At 35.7% G+C, this 21,072-nt stretch overlaps 1 protein-coding gene across 1 annotated transcript in view; it reads left to right on the forward strand.

Moving 5' to 3' along the window:
* Nucleotides 1-21,072, forward strand: part of CPLANE1 (ciliogenesis and planar polarity effector complex subunit 1) — a 58,218-nt gene that overhangs the window by 23,209 nt on the left and 13,937 nt on the right. The window contains exons 21-41 of the mRNA XM_085043477.1: nucleotides 506-644; nucleotides 1,052-1,161; nucleotides 2,253-2,402; nucleotides 2,563-2,671; nucleotides 3,024-3,330; nucleotides 3,770-4,703; nucleotides 5,880-6,043; nucleotides 7,039-7,175; nucleotides 7,746-7,828; nucleotides 8,637-8,705; nucleotides 10,748-10,830; nucleotides 11,602-11,670; nucleotides 13,130-13,322; nucleotides 13,934-14,191; nucleotides 14,364-15,113; nucleotides 15,958-16,124; nucleotides 17,323-17,452; nucleotides 18,357-18,411; nucleotides 19,519-19,623; nucleotides 20,139-20,231; nucleotides 20,892-21,004. Coding sequence (XP_084899603.1) covers nucleotides 506-644; nucleotides 1,052-1,161; nucleotides 2,253-2,402; nucleotides 2,563-2,671; nucleotides 3,024-3,330; nucleotides 3,770-4,703; nucleotides 5,880-6,043; nucleotides 7,039-7,175; nucleotides 7,746-7,828; nucleotides 8,637-8,705; nucleotides 10,748-10,830; nucleotides 11,602-11,670; nucleotides 13,130-13,322; nucleotides 13,934-14,191; nucleotides 14,364-15,113; nucleotides 15,958-16,124; nucleotides 17,323-17,452; nucleotides 18,357-18,411; nucleotides 19,519-19,623; nucleotides 20,139-20,231; nucleotides 20,892-21,004 — 4,218 coding nt within the window. The remainder of the gene's footprint in view (nucleotides 1-505; nucleotides 645-1,051; nucleotides 1,162-2,252; nucleotides 2,403-2,562; nucleotides 2,672-3,023; nucleotides 3,331-3,769; nucleotides 4,704-5,879; nucleotides 6,044-7,038; nucleotides 7,176-7,745; nucleotides 7,829-8,636; nucleotides 8,706-10,747; nucleotides 10,831-11,601; nucleotides 11,671-13,129; nucleotides 13,323-13,933; nucleotides 14,192-14,363; nucleotides 15,114-15,957; nucleotides 16,125-17,322; nucleotides 17,453-18,356; nucleotides 18,412-19,518; nucleotides 19,624-20,138; nucleotides 20,232-20,891; nucleotides 21,005-21,072) is intronic.

Here is a 21,072-nt window from a genome sequence, read left to right on the forward strand (position 1 = left end):
TGTGTGGCTGTCTCCCTTCCTGCAAGCCCCCTGCACCAGCATTAATGCAAAGACTGAGATCAGGAACTGCTCTGACTGACAAGTATTCTGTTTGCATGGTCCCATGCTTAATGCTGGCATGGGGAGCTGGTCAGACCTACCAACTGAAACTGGAGGGAAAGTTAGTCTGCCTTAGTGACAGCAGCCTGGACTGTGTTGAAATAATCTGGTTTCCTGCTCATGATCTTAGTTCTTCTTATACTTTGCTACTCCTTTATTTCATGGCAACCACGAGTGCCATTCAAATGAAAGCATTTTTTGTGCCATAGCTCATAGTAAACATACTCCTTTAAGTGAATTTTCTGAGTAGAGACTTGAAGAAAATGGAAAGCAACCTTAAGGGAATTTTACTGATCTTGGCAGTTTTCTGCTAATAACTGAGAAGCTGTGCATTTAGTAGTGAGACATATAAAATGTTAACTGATTTTTATTTCTGTATTGGTTGTTTATTTAATTATTTTTGTAGATTCGAATGAAAGGTTCTCTTCCTTTGCTGAGTCCATTCCCAGAGTCTTTGCTTCGTTACTGCAATTTCCGCACTGTTCTCTGTGGATCTACATCTTCTGAAGACCATCAGTTTGATGATACTACCTGTAAAATTTTAGGTCTGTATGCAATAACATAAGATAATTTAGAGCTGGGGAAAAAAAACACCAGTGAAAATCCGCAGGTGCGAACAAGCTCTTTTCAGCTTGAAATAGTATATTGCAATGTGTCAGGAACACATTTCTTTTCCAGTTTTTGTGTTAGTTATCCAAACTCTTATTCCAAAATGTGCTGTTCTGGATTGTGAGGGCAGGGCATGTTACAAACCTGAGAGATGTGAAAGAACATGAGCACTAATAGGACTAAAAAGCTCCAGCTCCGGAGCAATACTGAAAAATCAAGCATGAGTAATGTTTTGGTTAAAACTACTGATAATGTTAATTCCTTTCTCCTAGCTAAAAATCTCAAGCTGTTCTATTTAATTTACTTGAATAGAATCTCACCATATTGCATGTTTTTATTGAAGGTTGGTTCAGAGAGTTCTGTGCATTGTGTTGGATGTTTCATGTCCGTGAAAAATTGTCTGAGAACTGTAGGCGGTACCAAACTGCAAGGGAAAATATTAACAATATCAAGGTAATTATGCTACTAATATAGGAGAGATACATTTTAGTTGCATGAAGCTATGAGAAAAATTCTAAAGGTCTGCTGTGTATTTCTGTGAAAACTTTTAGTTGTTTACCAGAGCAAAATGAGCACAGTGCTTGCAATGTGAATAATGTATTTGGTGCTACAGAGTAGTGCTGTGCATATGAACTCCATTCTTCCTGACAGTATTTCTGTTAGGCTTTTTCTTGGTATTTAACTCAGAAGAGCAATAGCAGCCAGAAGAGCCATAGCTTCTGCACTTTTTGACCTAAGATTATACTTTCTGGTTTGTTTTTTTTCCCCATTAGATCAAGGTATGTTGGGTATTTCCTGATTAATGCGTATTTAATGCACCAAAAATGGGGTTTGTGGTGTGTTAAATATACATGGTTTTCACAAAAAATAATGAAAGATATTAAAACTTATTTATGTTTTCTTTACTTATACCCTCTTCAATTGATGTCAGAGGTCAAGGAGTAAAAAGAAAGAAACTATTAGCATATTTGTCATGTATTCTGTAGCAAGTCAAAAATTTTTCTTCACCAGAAAACACAAGTTTCAGATAAAGGGGATGGCTCTGTTTCAAGTGGTAGAACATTCTGATTTTTCTGCACTTGTGTGACAGTGACAAATGAGATGGAAAATACTGTTCAAAATAAACTGATCCATCTTAAAAGCCTCCTGCAAGGCTTAATTTTCTTGCTCACAAGAGCAAGATCACCTGAAGTCAAAGCAGAATTATTGACTTCACAGTTTAGCCAAATCCTCAAGTTTTGCTCTGACTACAAATAGACTCTTCAGCAGAGTGTTAATGGAATTATTTCCTAAGCTGGTTTAAAAAAAGCTCTTTTTTTTCCTCTCTTCTTTTTTTCTTTTAAATGTACATTTTCATCCATTACAGCCTTGGTATGTCTGCTGGCCTCATGCACTACTACACTGTTTGGCAGATAAGTTAGAGATTTTCATTTTAGATGGGCTAGGAAAGAAGTATTGTTATTTACAATGTATGAATAATTTTGCTGCAATATATTGTTCATACCAATTAATGTTTCTGGTGATTTTTTTTGGATTTAATTAAGAATGAATATGATGCCTCCAGAGTTGAGCATTGTCTGAATGCAGTGGAGTGGGCTTGTCGAATGCTTCCTTTCTGCAGATTCATGAATGTTGAAGAATTAGTTCAGGATGTAATTTTGAGTCTGCTTGGAGAATTGCCACCAGTAAAAAAGGTAAAATACTTTTAAACTAGACTAAAACCAATAGAGATTATCACAAATATTTCTTCTCCTTGGAAAAGTTACTAGTTAGATTTTCTAGTGGTGTAAGTTCTGTGTGAAAAGACACCTTACTTCTATGTTAGGTACTGGAAAATATGCTTTTTTTATGTAGGTGGCAGAGATTTTTGTAAAAGCATTTCCTAATCCTGAGGATATAAGAGTTCCACTAAGAGATAAATATAATGGACTCCAGCAGCGACTCAGAGACAGTATTGTTAAAGGTAATGTTCATCCTTCTTCAGGAAATTTTAAACACTTTCGTTTTTATCCTACTTAATAATTTGTGACAATAATTTCTTTCATACCCCATCCAAAACAATTATTGTCGTTTTCAGTTAGATAAATTTGAGTTTCATGTTAAGTTCTGTATTTTCTTTCTAATACGTCTGTAAGAATCAGAGTATCATGGCTTTCAAAATGTTGGTGTTTCTTTACTTTATCAGAGTTTCTTGTTGAATTTATAAATTGCTCTAATTTATGATTTTATTTGAAATCTAATTCATGTCTCAATTTGAGATACTAACCCAAAACTGAAAATTAAGATTGAAAACTTGATTTTCTTTCTTTCAGTAGGTCCTGAATGTGAAGAAGTGATGTCTGTTGTTATACAGGCTGCTGAAGAAGTGAGAAAGAAGGCCTTGAGACGTGTAGTAAAGAACATAGGCCCTATAGAAATTAATATTTGGGAGCCAGTAGAAGAGGGAGCATCAAATGATGAGGAACACTGTTATGACAGATTCTCACTAGGCACTAGTCTAAGCACAAGCACACTTATGGATGTTGGGAATCCTCAGGTATACAGTGATGCAGACACGGCAGACACACTTTCTGATGCTTTGTTCAATGAAGAAATGAGAGCTCAAACACCTTCATTCCCAAGGTATGAAAAAGATTGCAGCAGAAAGCTTTTGATTTAAATTAGGGGGGGGTGTTGGGGTGGGGAAAGAGCTGTCTCCTGCTGATCAAGTAATCGCTTCACCAAACAGGATAGTTGTCACTTTGGGTGATTAATCAAGAGAAGAATTACAAATGTACCAAATCTTAGCACTGCCAGGTTTATATCAGTTGGTATGTGAATACTATGTTATTAAAGTGTAAATTATTATCAGCTTTGTTCACATTCATATATGTTACTGCCTAGTTTCTGTCTATGGATTTAGAATTTGATTGATTTGCCATTTTAATACTGTATTAATGTAAATTTGATGTTGTTAGTTTGCCTTTTTTAACACTAGTGGAAGAAAAGGAACTCATGATGCATGCAATTCTTCTTAAAATGAATTTGGATATTAATGATTCTTACGTTTATTGTCTTACAGGGATAATGAACTCCAACAACAGTGGGAAATAGGTAGCAAAAATACCACACACAAGATAAAAGCTCTTAACTGTAAAACAAAACATAAAGACAAAGTATGTGGAAGAGACACGCTTGATCAATGTAATTTGCCTGTAGTTGGTGCATGGGAATTTGAACGCGATGACGATGAATATGTTAGATTTTTAGAACTCTTTTTGAGTTATGTTCTTGAGAGAGACCTGGTAAAATACAGTGACTTTGGAATTCCATTTCTTACTAGCTTTTCTGGGCTGCTTCGAGAACATGAATTGAACTCTCTCTTTTTTGATGTTCACACAACACTAAAACATCGACAAAACAAAACTAGAAGTCAAAGTGTGTTTAGAGCAGGGTCTTGCTATACTGTCACCCTAGCATCTTGTGATCCTGAAAAAGTGTCTATCTGTAAGGAAAACAAAAATATTTTGGAAAAACCAACAATTGTACAGTCTGTTGTACAGGCCACAGAACCTTCTGTATGGAAGCTAACAAAAGGACTTAGAGGAGGATTATTTGGTTTAAAATACAAGCCAATTTACAGAGCTCAGACGGACAATGAAGAATTCACTGTTGCACTAGCAAGCCAGACCTTTCCGAACCATACGTCCTCTAACCTGCAAACTCAGGCAATTTCTAAGTATGTTTACAAAACTCTTGATTTGGTTGGTATTGTACCAGCAGAAGAACTGCCTATAGAATTGACGGGCAATATGAGCAATATTGCAAAATTGTTGGAGTGGATGATCAGATGGTCTGATAAAAGACTGCTCTGTGGTTCCAATAAACAAGATTCCTTAGAAGAGACTCTCCCAATGATACATGTGAAAACATCAGCAGCAGCTGTCCTTATATCTTTTTGGCTGTTAGAACAGTTAAATGGAGACAGATCTCAAACAACCAACATAAAATGTAAGGTAAGAAAAAGGATGAGACAAGTGTCAGTGAAATGTGTGAGTGAGTTATGCCAGTGTGGAAAATGACATACATGTTTTGTGCTATAGTTCTTTTGTCAGTAAAACCTGGAATGTTGATTAATAGTCCTTCCTGTAAGGGTTGCTAGGAAGAGAGAAAAATTCTAGAAATGCTTGCATTCTGTCTGTAGAAATAATTGAGTTGGAGATGAAAGTTCTCTTTGGAAGTTTGAAATATGGTTCATTTATGCAGATACCACATCTTTTTGCACAAATTCCTGTAAGTTTGGCCATTATATCTAGTTTTAGACATCATGTTTGAAGATACCTAGTACTGGAGATAGAATATCTCAAAGCAAGACAAAGAATAAAGAAATAGTTTCTCTCTGAAGACTTGATTTTAGGCTCACTTGTCTTCAAGGACAGTGCAGATAGTTTGACTGGAGTATTTAAACTAGTTAAAGACAGCTGAAAAATTATTAGCACTGTTACAGAGATTTGGAGTATATGTGTGGATATGAATAGAAGAGATTTGCCACAAGAACCTGGTAGGTATTGCTTTAATTTATACTTTAGGGACAACTGGATCACTTAGCTTCTTCAATTAACACTACAAAGAATCAGAATACATGAAAGGCTTTGAGGGGAGAGGGTTGTGTGACTTTTTTTAAGAAGGCTTTTCTCCCATTTCAGAAGATTTTTTTCTTACTTGTGGTTTGTATTTTCTGGTTTTTGGACAAGTGTTTTATTTACAACCTACAAATTTTGTGCATGCATCTAACCACAAGATAATGTATGTCTTTTTGCCTTTCATACTGTTTTCAGTGATAATTTGAGAGTTCTATATTACATGAGATTAAGGCCAAATCTTACTGTATATATGTCTCGATTATATTGTCATATAGTGTCTTTGTCTTCAACAATTGACACACTGTTGACACTGACAAATCTTTCTTATGTTTCCTTTGGATAATTCAGAGGACTTTTGCTTCATTTAATGCAAAAAGGGGAGAAAATCATGTTTCACAGGTAAGTGTAAATCCAAGATTTCTTGGCTCTATGATAAAGAAAAGAATGTGAATTAAGCATAATCATTCTAAATTAAAGGATTTTTAAAATAAGTATCTGGGGGTGGTTTTTTTTCCACTCATTTTTGATTATCATTGTTTTTATTACTAGCATCCAGACAATCAATGTATGAAAGAAATTGCAGCTCTATCAGAAGCCCAGTCTAGAATAGAGGAAGAAAGTAGTGTGGATGAAAGCTCTTCCACAGTGACCAATTCTCCTCCTGATGTCCAGAATGTACAAGCCTATGATGATCTCTGTGAAGCGGATTTGGGGTAACATTGTTTTTTTAACCTAGGAACTCTAGCTGGTCATAATTCCTCTGCTAAGTGGCATGAAGACTTCTGCTGTTATTATGTGTTATATACATGTTTCACTTTGAGTGAAAAGTCAAACTTGTGCATATTGGTTACAGCTGCATGAAGCAGATTAAATATTCTCCATCAGCAGATGTGCATTAGATAGAAAACAATGTTAATTGTGCATGGTTAATTATAAACTTGGTGATGTGAAATAGAATCTAGATTTCCAATATACTGGGTATCATGGTTTTCTAAAAGAATTCAGATAACTTCCCCTCTCTTCAGTGTAATTTTCTTTGAGTGGTTCACAATGTTAGTTTATTTTCGCCTGGATCTGTAATCTACCTATGTTCATATGTGTGCATGTCAGAAAAATAGATGGAAAAAGCAGTAGATATTTTATTTATTAATATCTTGCACTGTCCTGAACATAAAGAATCCTTAACCTGAACTCTTTTGTGGCATTTCATCTTCTGTTGCAATAAAAAAAAATAGATCTCTAGTATTAGAAGATATATATATGAAGAGATATATAGATCTCTAGTTTCCAAAAATAATCTCTAGTATTTTGAAACATTATTGTATGTCTTGTCTTACAATTTTTTTTTTTTTTTGATAAAGGAAGTTTCTGTGAGGGAGATGAATGTAACCTTAAACAGGTGATTTTGAACACATGCCATGGTTTGTCTTCCATTTTTGGTAGATCGTGTGTGTTGGTTCCATTTTTCTGGAAACAGCCCATCTGAAAGAGTGTACCTTTAATGACACTAAAATATCACATCTATGCCAAAAAAAAATTAACCTTGGTTTAAGTCAAAGCCAGAGAGAAAGCTTATATGAACATTGATTATATCACAACAGTATTTATTTTACAATTAGGCACTAGCCTGCAATCTGAAAGGAACAGCATGCTTGAAGTATGCCAGATACTAATGTTGTTTATTACCTTTTGTAATTGCAATTACCAGAATGTCTACAAAGTCAAAATATTTTAATAAGAAGGAAATTGGTCATGGAAATAATTCTGTGCCTCATATGACTGAAGATCTGAATGAAGTGGGACTATTTGTTCAGCAGGAGTTGGATGTAATATCAGAACAAGAAGGTTTGTTTTAATGATATATCCTTTTACTATGGTTTGGCGTATAAAACAGTAGGAGTTTTGCATGAATATGATTTTATGTGCCTCTGTTTATTTAATAAAAAAATGTGGATGTTTTCATAATTCTATTGGAATTATTTTACCCAGTTTGTATTATAACTAAATTTTATTAATTGCTTTATCAAGACTTTCTGATCAGTTTTTCTTTTTTGTAACTTTTTTGCTGTAGAGATAGAACAATGTAAATTAATATCTTCTAATCTCTCGTATACTTTCATTCCAGAAATATTCATGCAAATGTGCAAAACAATTTGAAATTTTAAGAGCTGAGTGTACATAAGTTAAGTTTATCATATTCGTATCATTTATATAAGTTGCTTTTTTTTACCTCTCTTTGGGTGCATGCATCAACACTAGTAAGAACACAAATTTTGGATTTGCTGAGACAGCTCTGAACACTTTACTCCTCTCTAGTGGAAAAGACAACTAATGTGATCTGCTGTCATAAATCACATAACGGTACTATAATCCATGTACTTTTCTGATTTAGAGTAACTGTGTTTATTTTTGTAGAGTGCTTTGAGGAGCCATATGAAACTCCAAAGAGCTCCAATAGCTCTGCCAAGATCAAACCTGTACAACATCACAGAGAACAGGCAAGTTAGCATAGAATCATGAGATATCATGGAAGTATTTGGGGTTGGAAGGGAGCTTAAAGATCATCTCATTCCCAACCCCCTGCCATGTGCAGGGACACCTTCCACTAGACCAGATTATTCAAGTCCCCATCCAAACTGGTCTTGAACACTTTCATGGATGGGATAGCCACAACTTCTCTGGGTAACCTATTACACAGCCTCATCTCACCTTTCTAAAATCTAATCTAAACCCACCCTTTTTCAGCTTGTAGTAATTTCCTCCTCTCATATTACTATGTGCTCTTGTAAAAGGTCCATAGCCAGCTTCCCTGTAGGCTCCTTTAGACACGGCAAAACCACTCTAAGGTCCCCCAGAGCTTTCTGTTCCTTATGCTGAACAACACCAATTCTGTCATGGGAGAGATGCTCCAGGCCCTGAACTCTCTTTGTTCTGGACTTGCTTTAGCAGGTCCACGTCCTGCTTATACTGGGGAACATAGAGCTGCACAGAGTGCTTCAGAGAGTCTTCTGAGGACAGAAGAGAGGGGAGAATTGCCTCCCTCAATCTGCTGGCCACGCTGCTTTGGATGCAGCCCAGGACATGTCTGGCTTGGACAATTTCTCAGTATTCCTCACCCTGTCCTTGTTTCCACCCTTTGTAGGCTTCATTTTTGTGTTTGACTTTGTCCAGGAGCTCCTTGTTCATCTATGCAGGCCTCTTGGCATTTTTGCCTAACTTCCTCTTTGTTGGGATGCATCTCTCCTGAGGCTGGAGGAGGTGATTCTTGAATATTAACCAGCTTTCTTGTGCCCCTTTTCCCTCCAGGGAACTATCCCATGGGACACTACCAAGCAAATCCGTGAACAGACTGAAGTCTGCTCTCCTGAAGTGAAGGTCAGTGAGCTTTCTGTGTGCCCTCCTCACTGCCCTGAGGAGCTCAAACTCCACCATTTCATGGTTGCTGCAGCCAAGGCTGCTGTTGAACTTTACATTCCCCACCAGCCCCTCCTTGTTGGTTGGAATGAGGTCTTTCACAGCACATCTCCTTGCTGGCTGTTCTGTCACATGTAGAAAGAAGTTATCATCAACACCTTCTGGAACCTCCTGGATTGCCTGTGCCCTGCTGTGTTGTCCCTCCAACAGATATTGGGGTGGTTGAAGTTCCCTGTGAGGACCCAAGCTTGTGAACATGAGGCTGTTCCTATCTGCATATAGAGGACCTCCTCTGCACCTAGTTAGGCAGCCTTTTATCAGACCCCCACTGTAATGTCACCTGTCCCTGCCCTCCCTGTAAACCTGAGCCATAAACTCTTGGCCAGCTCCTCATCCATCCCCAGGCAGAGCTCCATGCACTCCAGCTGGTCACTGACACAGAGGGTGACACCCACTCCTTGTCTCCCCTGCCTGTGCTTCCTAAAGAGCCTACATCCATCCATTCCAACAATCCAGTCATCAGAGCCATCACACCACATGTCTGCAATGCCAGTAAGACCATACCTGGCAGATGTACACATCTCCAACTTCTGTTTATTCCCCATGCTATATGTGTTTGGATGGAGACGTTTACACTTGGCCCCCGATGAAGCCGAGTTGTAATTCCTCTGTGCAGCTCTTCAGGTGCTCTGTTGACATGCAGTTCCTCTCCAGGCATCTCTTTCTGACCTTGGCATAAAATTGCCCCTCCCCTGGCAACTTTAGTTTAAAGTCCTCTTCCCCACTTGCCAAGTTTATGACTGAAGCTGCTCTTCCCCTTCTCTGATAGATGAACCCGATCCACCCTCAGCAGACCAGATTTCTCAAAGTGAGTAAGTCCCTTGGCTGAAGAAGCCATACCCCTGGCTGTGGCTACAGTCCTGTAGCCATTGGTAGATTCACCAAATTCAAGCCCTTTCAAACCCTTTCCCTTTGTCTGGGAGGACTGACTCTACTCCAGAGCCCTCACTGTTTACTGTCTAGAATGTGTCAGGTCAGTAAATGGGTGCCTTGCTCCCTCTCAGAAGAGAGTTGCCTCCTACTACCACCCATCAAATTTCTTTAGTTGTGCTGGTTGTTACACAGAGAGCAGGTTGGGCTGCCTTACTCTGCTCCAGCATCTCTCCTAATGTGACAGGATCTTACATGGAAGCAGTGAATTGTTATGAGGACTGTTTTCAAAGTATCCTGTATTTATCAATATATTTGTGAAAATGAGAGCTTAAAGTGTTTAGGGTTGGTAAATCTTCTTCCTTGCTTAATAATAAAAGTAACAATTAAAAGGTAGCAAAGTGAGATCTGTTTTGAGTACTTTGGAAAATTTGTGTGTGCTTTTATATGTGTATATATATTAGATATATATATATAAAATTACATTATTTTTAAAAAAATTAAACCTATCAAGAAGTTTATTTTACTTCTGTCTGGAAACTCAGTCTGGATTTATAAATGAGCCTTCTTTTTCATGCATCATTTTTGGTCATAGGTATCTTTTCTTTGACAGTAGCTAAGAGCTATTTTTACTGTGGAATTCAATTTTACAATATGTTTTACTATAGTGAGTCTATAGCATGTGTAAAATCCTACATTTGTTTCATTTCCGTAGTTGGTAGATAGGTTGTGTATAATAGGGTTGTTTCCACACTTTCATCTTTACCTGGGGGGTGTGAGATTAGCAGAGTATGTATCCAGGGTACTACGTAGATATGAATTTGAAACTGAAATCTCATCATAATGAGATCCTTTTAAGAAAAAGAAAGATGCTCAAGTGAATTGTTATGATATCTCCATTTTGCTTATCTGTAACTGTCCTCTGATGAGTGTGTAATTTTGATTGGTTTTTAATCAGATTTTTTCAATTGGATGATCAAAAATATGTTTACCATGGGCTAAAAAACCTGTACTTTATTGCAGCAGGAGGGATAGAAAAATTTACAAGTTCAGATACATCTTTTTATATTCAGCAGATGACCATTTCAACTGTAGATGGTCCTGAAGAAGATCAGAATGTGGAAGAAACAAAGGAAGAAAAGGCTGAACAGAATATGTAAGAGACTTGTTGGGGATTTTTAATTCCTCTTTTAATTTGCTTAAAAATCTAAAGTAGTCCTGTTAATGATGGTATCCAGTGAAGTCTCAGGGGCTCCTACTGTTTCTAGCAACAAAGTCACAGTTCCAAACAATTTCAGTCATCTCCTATTGCAGGTACAGGCATTTCACATATATGAAGTGCAGGGTTGGTGAGTAATTTTGTGTATACATAATACTCATGAAAAACTTTAAAATGGCTTACTTTTAGAAACACTTGGAATCCTCTACAATTTTAAAATTACATATTTTTGTTTCAACTGAATGCAAGATACCCCTCAAGAATTGATTATAGCTTTGTTTTTTCTCTTTTAGAGATGCAGATTATAATGGTATTAACAGTATTACTTAAATTGGATTTTCTCTTCTTTTGTCTACTGGAATCAACCTTTTTTTTGCCTGCCATCTGTCTTGAATAGCCAGAACCTTTTCAGTGCTTTTGTTTGAGTCAGTTTTTGATTGCTAGGGGAGACAAAACATGAATGTCAATATTTGCCAGTGCAGATTGCAGTATAATGCAGTAATTGAAGCAATGCAGATCAGTGTAGCTCTGATCAGGTGGCTTTCAGGTATTTAATCTCTCATTTTTCAGGTATTTCATCTCATATAAATTAAAATACTTTTTCAGGAGGTTTGTGTTTGTATTTATACACATACATGTATATAAAATGAATATAGCATAACAAATTGTTGTAGTATTTACATTACTAATTTTTTTGTCTTTTTATAGTATGACTGAGGTTGTTACTAGCACCATTTCTCAGTCATTCTCTTTAAAACAAGATGCAAAACTTCCTAGGTAAGACAAATTGACACTGTTCATGTAATAAAATAAAATTTCCCATTTGAAGCAAAGTGATGTGTAGATTTGACTGCAAAATATTTGCATGTGTAGTATATTGTAGCTGCAAACTAAGTAACCTTTTCTGAAACCTTTTTGTACTATGATCTTTGGGGATCATATACACCTATGTGTTGTTTGGAATATCCCGTGAATCAAACATGTTAGTTCAGAGCTACCAGTTTTCAAGAGACATAATGGTTTTGTTTTCTGATTCTGGACAGAATTCATGATATAATATTACTATAGAAGATACTTGGTTATACACATGAAAATAATATTTTAAACTTACTTATACATTTTAATTAAAATTATTAAAAGGCATATATCCTATGGCAACTGATAGATTTACATAAATATATACAAAATAGATAGAATGCTGGGATTAGGAAAGGGAGTCAGGAGTCAGGCTTTCAGTTCTAGATCAGTCCTCTATGAGGCTTTTTTCTGTTTCGAGGAAGATACAAACTGCACGATCTTTTGGGTTTTTCATCTGTCACTAATCTCTTTTTCTTCTTGAGCTTTTCACACCAACTGTTTTTAAAAACAATTTACTCAAACTTTTGGCACTTCAGGCCATGCTTGCAGATTCAGATTGTCTTCCAAAAGATTTCATATCCCCCTTCACACCTATTATGTATCTAAAACTATTACTCATTAGCCATTGCTTTATGCCTCTATTTGTTCACATGTTTGGAGGCCATCCCATACAACTGTAAAAAGTCCTGCAAGGGTTGCCTGTACCCATAGCAATGTCAGTGTCTTAAACAGAGCAATGTCTTTTGGGTGAATTTCTGTTGGTGTAAGTCAAGTCTTTCAGTTCCTTTATAGCTTAATGTAAATCCAAACCCTCTCTTCTTCATGTAAGGAATGTACTTAATATTCTTTACCTGCTAAAACATCTTACCACTGTAGGAAAATGTAATGTATTGTACATGTTACTCCAATTTTAAATTATTTTCTTTAATCTGAAATATTGTTGCTTTTTAAGCCCAAATATCTAAAGGAGCGTTACTTTAAATGAAAGTAAATCTGCCTTCTGCCTTATTCCAACTAATAATATCCTTCTTCATTTTCTATCAGCTGTTTGACTTTATGAATAACCAGGCCCTTTTTCTGTCTTTTCTGTCAAATCATTGTTTTCTGCCTGTACCTCTAGTGAAAATAATGTTTTAGATACTCTTATATCCTTAGTACTGCTTTTTGTTCAGTATTTCAAGAAGTATTAGGAAATATGTCATACATGCTCTCTGATCAAGGTTGTACACTGTTAATTATTAGGTTGCTTCTACAAATTAATTATGTTTTTAAAAAACAAAGGTATCTTTAAAATTTTTATGGATTGATTTAAGGCAACCTTATATAAGTGTTTTGATCTCTGAATGTTTTTCATAGTTTTATTCTTTTCTTTCTTAAGTAGTATAGACATTTCTGTAAGTGATTGCCAGCCTTCTCAGACTGCTGTGTCGACTGTGTCAAGTCTTGCCTCCCATACTTCTGTTTGTGCAAAGAAGCAGGAAGTCAAGGAAGAAGTCCCCAGGGAAGAGAAACCAAACACAGCAGAAACTGTCAGGCAGATGATGCAAGATGAAATGTTTAAATTAGTTCAGGTGAGAGCATCTAATTTTTGTAAGTAGTTTTCTTAGTACAAACTGTGTTGTTGAAAACAATGAAAATAATTACTGTTTTAAAAGCATTATGTGTATGGTTGTTCTTGAAAGAGATTTCCAGGTCTGTGTTAACCACTGTGAAAACTTGGTTTAGACTTTACTCTTGCTTTTGATTTGAGAAAATGAGTGATGTAATAGTAGAAATTTGAGTGTGTTTTATCTCACATAAGTCAACGTGCTTTAATAGTTTACATTTAGAAAAATTCTGATGCTGTAATAACTTTTCAACTGTAATAGGATTTAAGTTGTAGTACATTGAGACAGTTTTAAGTGACCTTACATTTATTGAAACTTCACAAAAAAAGTGAAGACATTAATCTTGCTTTAGCATAACCTGTCTGTGGTAGGTATTTATTGTATCTTACGAGAAAATCCAGTACAGAAAACAATTATAGAATTATAGAAATGAATCATTATGGAATCATCCCATTACTGGGATGTTGTTTGTTTTGTCGCCTGATAGTGAACAGCTGTAACACAGCCTAGACATTTTTACTAAGATTTCTGTTAAAGTTGTTGGCATTGTTAACTTTGTGCATGTGTGTATTCAGCTACAGCAGATCAACTTCATGAGTTTAATGCAAATAGTCCAGTCATCCTTCACCAATGTGTCCAATGTGCAACAAATGCTACAACAGCATCAACCAGTCCACCTGGCAGGGAGCCAGCCTGCACACACCGCTGAGTGCAGCGCTTCTCCAAAAACACAAGTGCCCACTCAAGAAGAAAAAGGAAAAACTAGTCAAGAGAGCTCTGCTTTTCAGCCAAGGAATAGTGTGGAAGATGAAAGCAGTAATGGCCATATAAAAGTAGGTATATCAAAGTGTGGTTTATGAAGACTGTTCAGTATATCTGATATGTTATCTATTCCATTGAGTTAGGAAACGTGTTTGTAGTAGTTGGTGTAGACAAAACTATTTTTGTGCATATTTAGTGCATGGTTGGTTTGTAAATACTGGTTTGTTTGCTTTTCTGATTTAGAATCATCTGGATATGAATACCTCTTCAACACTGTTTGAAAGCAACAGCAGGGGAACAGGATTTATGTCACCATCTCAAGCTTTGCATTCTTCAGTACTTACTAAACCACTTCGTCTCCTAGCTCCTTCCTCAGACACCCAGAAAAAAATAAAATTTATCCCTGTTGAAAAAGAAATGAGTTACTCAAATGGATTTCCTTTGCTTAAGCTCAAATCAAATTATCATGTCAAACCAACATTCTTACATCCAACAGAAATGTCATCAGCTTTCACCAGACCGCCCCTAGCACCACGAGTAGCTTGGAGCTCATCAGGTTCCTTATGGAACCATCAGTCCTCACACATAGCCCAGAAGAGTAAGGCAGAAGAAGATTTCCACAGGAGTAGATATAACCCCGAGATTCCAAGGCAAATATATGAGGAAAAGAAGAGATGGGCAGAAACAGTGCATAGGGGACCTCCCAAACATCTGAATTTAGATCAGTATGAAGGACAGCAAGAAGTTGCACCTCGGCCGCAGTTCCCTGCAAATGTGAATGTGTATGAAGCACCAACCACTCAGAACGTGACTGGTATTCCACTGTTGCACTTGCAACTTAACCCAGTACCTACAGTTCCACCAGTTTTAAGGCAGCCAATCACTACTACTTTAATACCTATTAAACCTACAACAAAGGATACTGACTGCACAGAAACACTACGGGATGCAGGAATATCACTACTTCAGATTAATTTACCTCAGAAAAAGAAGGTACTGGATTTTAATAACATGTTTTTCTAAGTTGAAGTGTTTTTCCAGTTCTTGCTCATCACAAGTAAGTTCATGTTTACACACCACAGAATTTGGAAGTGTTCAGCACAGGTACCAGGAGGGATCTATAACTAAGGGTACCTGCTTATTAACATGTCAGTATGAGGGAGACTGTAAGCTTGAAAGTGTTTTTAATGACATAAGATTGATCCCACATTCCACAGTTCAATGTTCAGCCCACCAGTAATGAATGTAAAGAATTTACTATCTAAAATATTGGACAATATTTATATAGTAAAAATGTAGGGTTTTCCACCAGAAATTATAATGGAAGTATTTACAGAAGTAGATTGTGGTGAAAAATCCTTTTTTGCAGGGCAGAAATGGAATGGTAAAAAGCTGGGTAAGAAAATCTTATGAATGCTGAATACCTGATGTTTTGAAAAATGTTATTTTTGATAGACTTACGTGCTTGCATATCCCAGTTGAGAAGAATGGAAATATTTTTCCTTTAAAGGTCCTTCTTCAGTTATTGTCTGCATTGGATAGTTCCTAACTTCATCCTGAACTAGGTACATAAGAAATGCAAGTATTAGTGAAGTATGTGAAAATTAATATCTTTTAGTCCACTTTCAGAAAATAGTTTATACATGTACATATTGGCAGAGGTTTTGGTCTGATACTGCTAATATTCCATTTCCATTTTCTTTACAAAATGCTGCAAGAGTTTTGTTTATTTAAGTGAAATCCAATCTGGGTTTATATTTTTCATCCAGTCTGACTGGGGTTCCCCTCCCTGTTTCTTCTGTCTTCTTTCTTTCTTTCTCTCTCTGAACCCTCTTAGGCACCAAAACTCATTCCACTTCAAGATCTCATTGCATTTGAGCAGCGCCACAAGCATCATTCTGTGCCCAGTACTTCCTTGGGACAAGATCAAACCAAACCTATCCAGCTACTAAAAGCTGATGTTGAGCCATTTGAGCTAAGAGATGTGCACAACAACAGAAAAAGGCAAGCCATATTTTTTGAGTGGAGTATTCATTTTGAAATACTGACTGGTAAACTGCACCTTCTAGCTTTGACATCAGAGGGGGTGGATATAATTCTCTCAGCAGAGAATAAAATAGCAAATGTTAGTAAAGACAAAACAGAAGTGTATCATTAAGGTGTGAAGAGTTTTTGCCATTAGCAGACTAATAGGAAGAAGATTCAAGGGGGAATGCTTTTCATTCCACTATCTGTGTTTTAAAGTCTTGTCATGTGTTTGCTGTACACTGTTTATGAAATGCTTTGCTCTTTACACAATGAATATTAATTGACTGCTATCTGGGCTGCATATTGTCACTGTCATCTTCAAGAAGGAAAGGCTCTTTCAGTATAATGCAATATATAGGCTGTTATATATGCAATACAGACAGTGATTAATTAACAAAATTCCTGCTGAAGCAGGTTTCTTATTTTTCTCCTTTACTTTTTGCTATGTGTGTTATGCATTATTTGTAAAATTTGATATATTTGTTGTTAATTGATTGCACAGTTAAAACAGTTTGTCTAAGCTGCTTACATATCTTAGTTGAGTTTTCACAGAATGCTGATAAAATGTCTAGAACAAAATATTTGGTTCCTTCCACTTAGGCTGCTTTTAATTCTGTCATTTGGGAGCACTTGCTCAAGAGGAGTTTTCACACTTAAAGTGAAAACTTGCTACACTTGTAACTGCAGATAGAGTTTTGAATACATTTTGATAGTACTGGCGGAAATGCTTGAAGCTACAGTTGATGTCTTGTAATCTACTTGTTACATGTTAGAAGAATTCTAACTTTTTGAGTAAAATAGGAAACTTCGATGGTAACTGAAGTGTGCTTCTTGCAGATTCCTTATAGGCATTTTGTGTAGTAGTTAATTACTATACACAAGATGTGAAATATTATGTAGTTTGTAATATTTGATATGAATAGCTTATTAGACAAGTAATAGATTTTAGTGTGATTGCTGGTATTTTTATGGATTTTACAACAGTTTTGTGTAGATTTCAAGCAGGCAGAAATTGTGGTTTGAACTGATCTGTATGCAGCAGCTCTGTTTATCTTTTCCAATCTTTATTTCAGTGTTTATTTCTTAATAGTAATATTTCTTAGAGAACAACAATAGGTATTTTTATTATTTCAGAGCACTTCTTACTCTTTATCTGTAATTAATATGTTGACAGTAAAAAGAGGCGGAACAAGAAACAACTGAAAGAGAAGCAGGATAAGAAGAAACCAAGCGTGTCCTTCCGCCCAGATGACTCCATCATTAGTATTAGTGACACAAAAGTGGTTACTGAATCAGAGACTGAGGTATAGAATGTTTTTTCTTTGACCTTTTTCCATTCAAGTATTAACAGAAAAGAAAGAAGTAGAAAACTATTAACGAAACAATAATGTACATCTCTTCCAGCCTAGAAACAGTATACATATTTTTAATTCATATACTTGGCATTTTCTGTAAACAGGATATTTATTTTTATAAAGGATTCCAGGTTGCTATTTGTTTTTCCTGGAACATGAACTTGTCTGTTTTGATAAGATGTAATTCTGTATGCATATTTATAGTAAATAAATACAAAAATGTTAAAAATATATATATATTTATCCAAGTAGTAATGTTAGGACAAGTGACACAGGCATTATTCTTTGCATGTGAGGCTGAATGGATGACAATAGAAGAGAAAGGATGCAGAGCATTGAGATTTCAGTATTGGCTCAGCCTAGAGACAAGAAAGAAAGCCATCATCAGGCTGGGATTTGATTAAGCCTTTTTGATATCTTTTGGGGGTTATCCTTGCAAGTACCAAATTTCAATCTAGAACACTAATGCTAGATCACTACCCAAAGCAGCAGGCTGTGTTTCTGGTCCATACCATACCCTCTTTGAGATTTCACTCCAGCATAGCACCTGGAAACCCTCACCAGACCTGGGTGTGTTAGTCAGTGTACAGCAGGGGTAGGATAGACTTGAAGATGACTAAGAAATTTATGTTACTGCACTTCACCCCAAGGAACATAAGAGAATGTTACATAGTCAGTAATTCCATGTTGGAATGGATCAGAGGAATTAAAAAAGGGTGTGAATGAAGTGGCAATTTCTTTTTTTTTTCCAAAATCATTACTCATATGAACTATGTTGGATAGTTAACAATGGAAAGCCTTTGATCTGCACAGGAACTGTATTTAAAGATAATTCCTTTTTTCCTTATATTAGGATCACAAACCAAAATCAACATCTTACGTTCAAGATGATTTTCTCATCTCAATGGGCAAGTACAAGTCTTCTTAAGCTTTGAGTGCTTAAATTAAAAAAAAATCAAGGAACGTAACTTTGTTAGAATTTACAGGAAAGCTCTATAGTTATCAACATGTTGAAAACTTGGAAAATGTGTTCTGTGGGCTATAGAGTTTACTGGCCTATGGGATCTTTCACTACTCCTTTCAGGAGGTACAACAGATGTCTGGAATTTTCTGGGGATAATCAGTTTTTAGGGGTTTGGTGTGGAGAGATGCTGGTGAATTTAAGATTTAGTTTCAATTGTCTGAAGATTCAGAGTAGTTTTCCTAAAAATTATGGAAGTATTATAATTTTTCTTAAAAATGAGTGGTAGTCTAGTACTTACGTTTGTAAACAATGGTGTTAATGAAATAATAACAGTCTGTTGAGTGAATTTCAGCTGTGGTTGACAGTGATTTTTGTTCATGTGATTAATCAAAATAATTCTGTAAACCTTTCAAATCCTAAATTTATTTATTTATCTTAAAAAGATACTCTTCCAATATTATTTGCCTGCATATTCTAATTACACAAAATTTAGAACTCTTGTAAAAGAAACTCAATATTTGCAATGTTTCTAGCTTGCAATATAAAGACCATGCCTGTGGAAAGATTTGCTTCTTTATAGGATGTTAATTAATGGCAATATTTGGTTCTATCACAGGATGAAATGCAATTCATTCTCTGAAATTTGGCCTTAAAGAAATAATGGCATGCAAACTCTGTAGAAACAGCAATAAAGAAATGAAGGCATACATATTGTAAATATTTCTCTGCTCCTTTTAAAACATGAAGCATACTGTTACTGTTCAGCATACTGAAATATTCAATTAAAAAATCACATATCTAAACCAAATCTTGATTTTAATTCAGTGTAACGTTTTAAGTGTCAGTACAGTTGTATATTCACATAAAGTAGGTAGCACAAACTTTTCTTGAAATAATTTATGAGATATACTTAGAGAAAAGTTAGAATTATATGTCAGAAATACAAAGAAGAAACTGTTGGAGCCCATAGTGGTGAGTCAATATCATTGCTTTCAAAGATGTCTAATTCTGTGTTATTTGTAGACACCTATTTTGTGTTAACACATTTTAGATGCAATGGAGAAAGTGAGTACTATCACAGCAGATCTACATTACCTGGCTTCTGTTGGAAAAAAACCAGCAGAAACTCAAGATGCAAGTACAAATACTAACCCAGGTAAGTACCACCCAGGTGATCTGCAGAAACCAATTATTTCTATTGTTGGTTCTTGATTAATTATGATATTTCATCAGTTTTCAAAATGCACCAGGTTTGTAGAGGGGAAAACAGGTTTTTGTGCTCTCATTTCTTATTTCCAAAAGAATTAAACCGGAAAACAGCAGAATATAAATTCCAAAGCAGTAGTTAAAATAATTATAATTAAAAATATTGCTGATGCAATTATGTAAGAGTCTCCTCATGCTTTCTGTTAGTTCTGCTGTGACTTTTTTGAAAGCTTCTTTTAACTTTAATGACTTTATCTAAATGCATTTTAGCATTTTCGACAGTGTTCCTCACATGACTAAATTTGTTTCCTTGCCTCTTTCCCCACAACTTTTCTTTGATTATGAGCTGGCAAATCAGAATTGTAATCTTGGATAATACCATCAATATCTTTACTTTCCTTAACACTCATGCATTTTGGTCTTTTTTTTTCTTTTTCTTTTTTTTTTTTTTTTTAATCAATCAAGTGCTCGAATCGCATCAGGATCATGAGACAAGTGGTGGAAATCAGGTTTCCAAAATTAAAAAAAATGAGCTGGTCCCATCCGTTCCTGCATCAGGTGTGGATTCAGTCTTTCTCTGCTTCATTTGTTGTTTGGAAAGTCTATAAAAATGTTACTTTTCTAACATGAGTTTTGTACCTGAGATATCTTAATGCTGGTGTAGATAATATGCTAATTTATCTGACTTCTTGAAACCAATCCTTATTTTGTGGATTTTAGCTTGATTTTAGTGCCACTTAGTCTTTGTTATATAGTGTAATGCAGACCAAATGAATTGTCCAGTGGGATGTTAAAACAGATCACATTTCCATGTGAAATTGAGCTGCAGTACCATTGTTCCATAGATACATTACACAGATTCCAGTACCCAAGTATTTTCCCTATGGTACCAAGTGAGCATACTAATTTTTCTGATAATGTAAAATTCAACAGTATTTCTCCATTTGAAGATAATTTTACTATATTACTTGACTTATTTGCAGATAGTTTTATTAGAGGTTTCTAGCTGAGTAATCTAATTTCTTTGGATTAAGTAAAGATGCAGATTTTTTTTTACCTAAGTAGGAGGGACTTAGATATTAATAGCAATCTAGATTGCAGCTTAGCCAAAGCTTTTCTTATCATGTAGAGAATGCAGAGCTGTTTCCTGATAGTTTGTCTGAAGTTTTTGTGCTTTTTACTGTAAATATAATGCTGACTGTTATTATTTTCTTGTAGAATCATCTAGTTCCTCTGCGGTACTACTGCCAGACATGCATTTTAACCTGAATGTCCCCACTGAAGTGAATGAGAAACCTTTACCTTCCTTTCTGTCAGATGCACCTGATTTGGTTAGTGATCTAATGTACATATGGCTGAAATGCATTTTAAGTATACTGTTTGTCTTACTTCATGAATT

Source organism: Lichenostomus cassidix, chromosome Z (genome assembly GCF_008360975.1).
Source record: "Lichenostomus cassidix isolate B80296 chromosome Z, HeHo_3.0, whole genome shotgun sequence".
Taxonomy (NCBI): Eukaryota; Metazoa; Chordata; class Aves; order Passeriformes; family Meliphagidae; genus Lichenostomus; species Lichenostomus cassidix.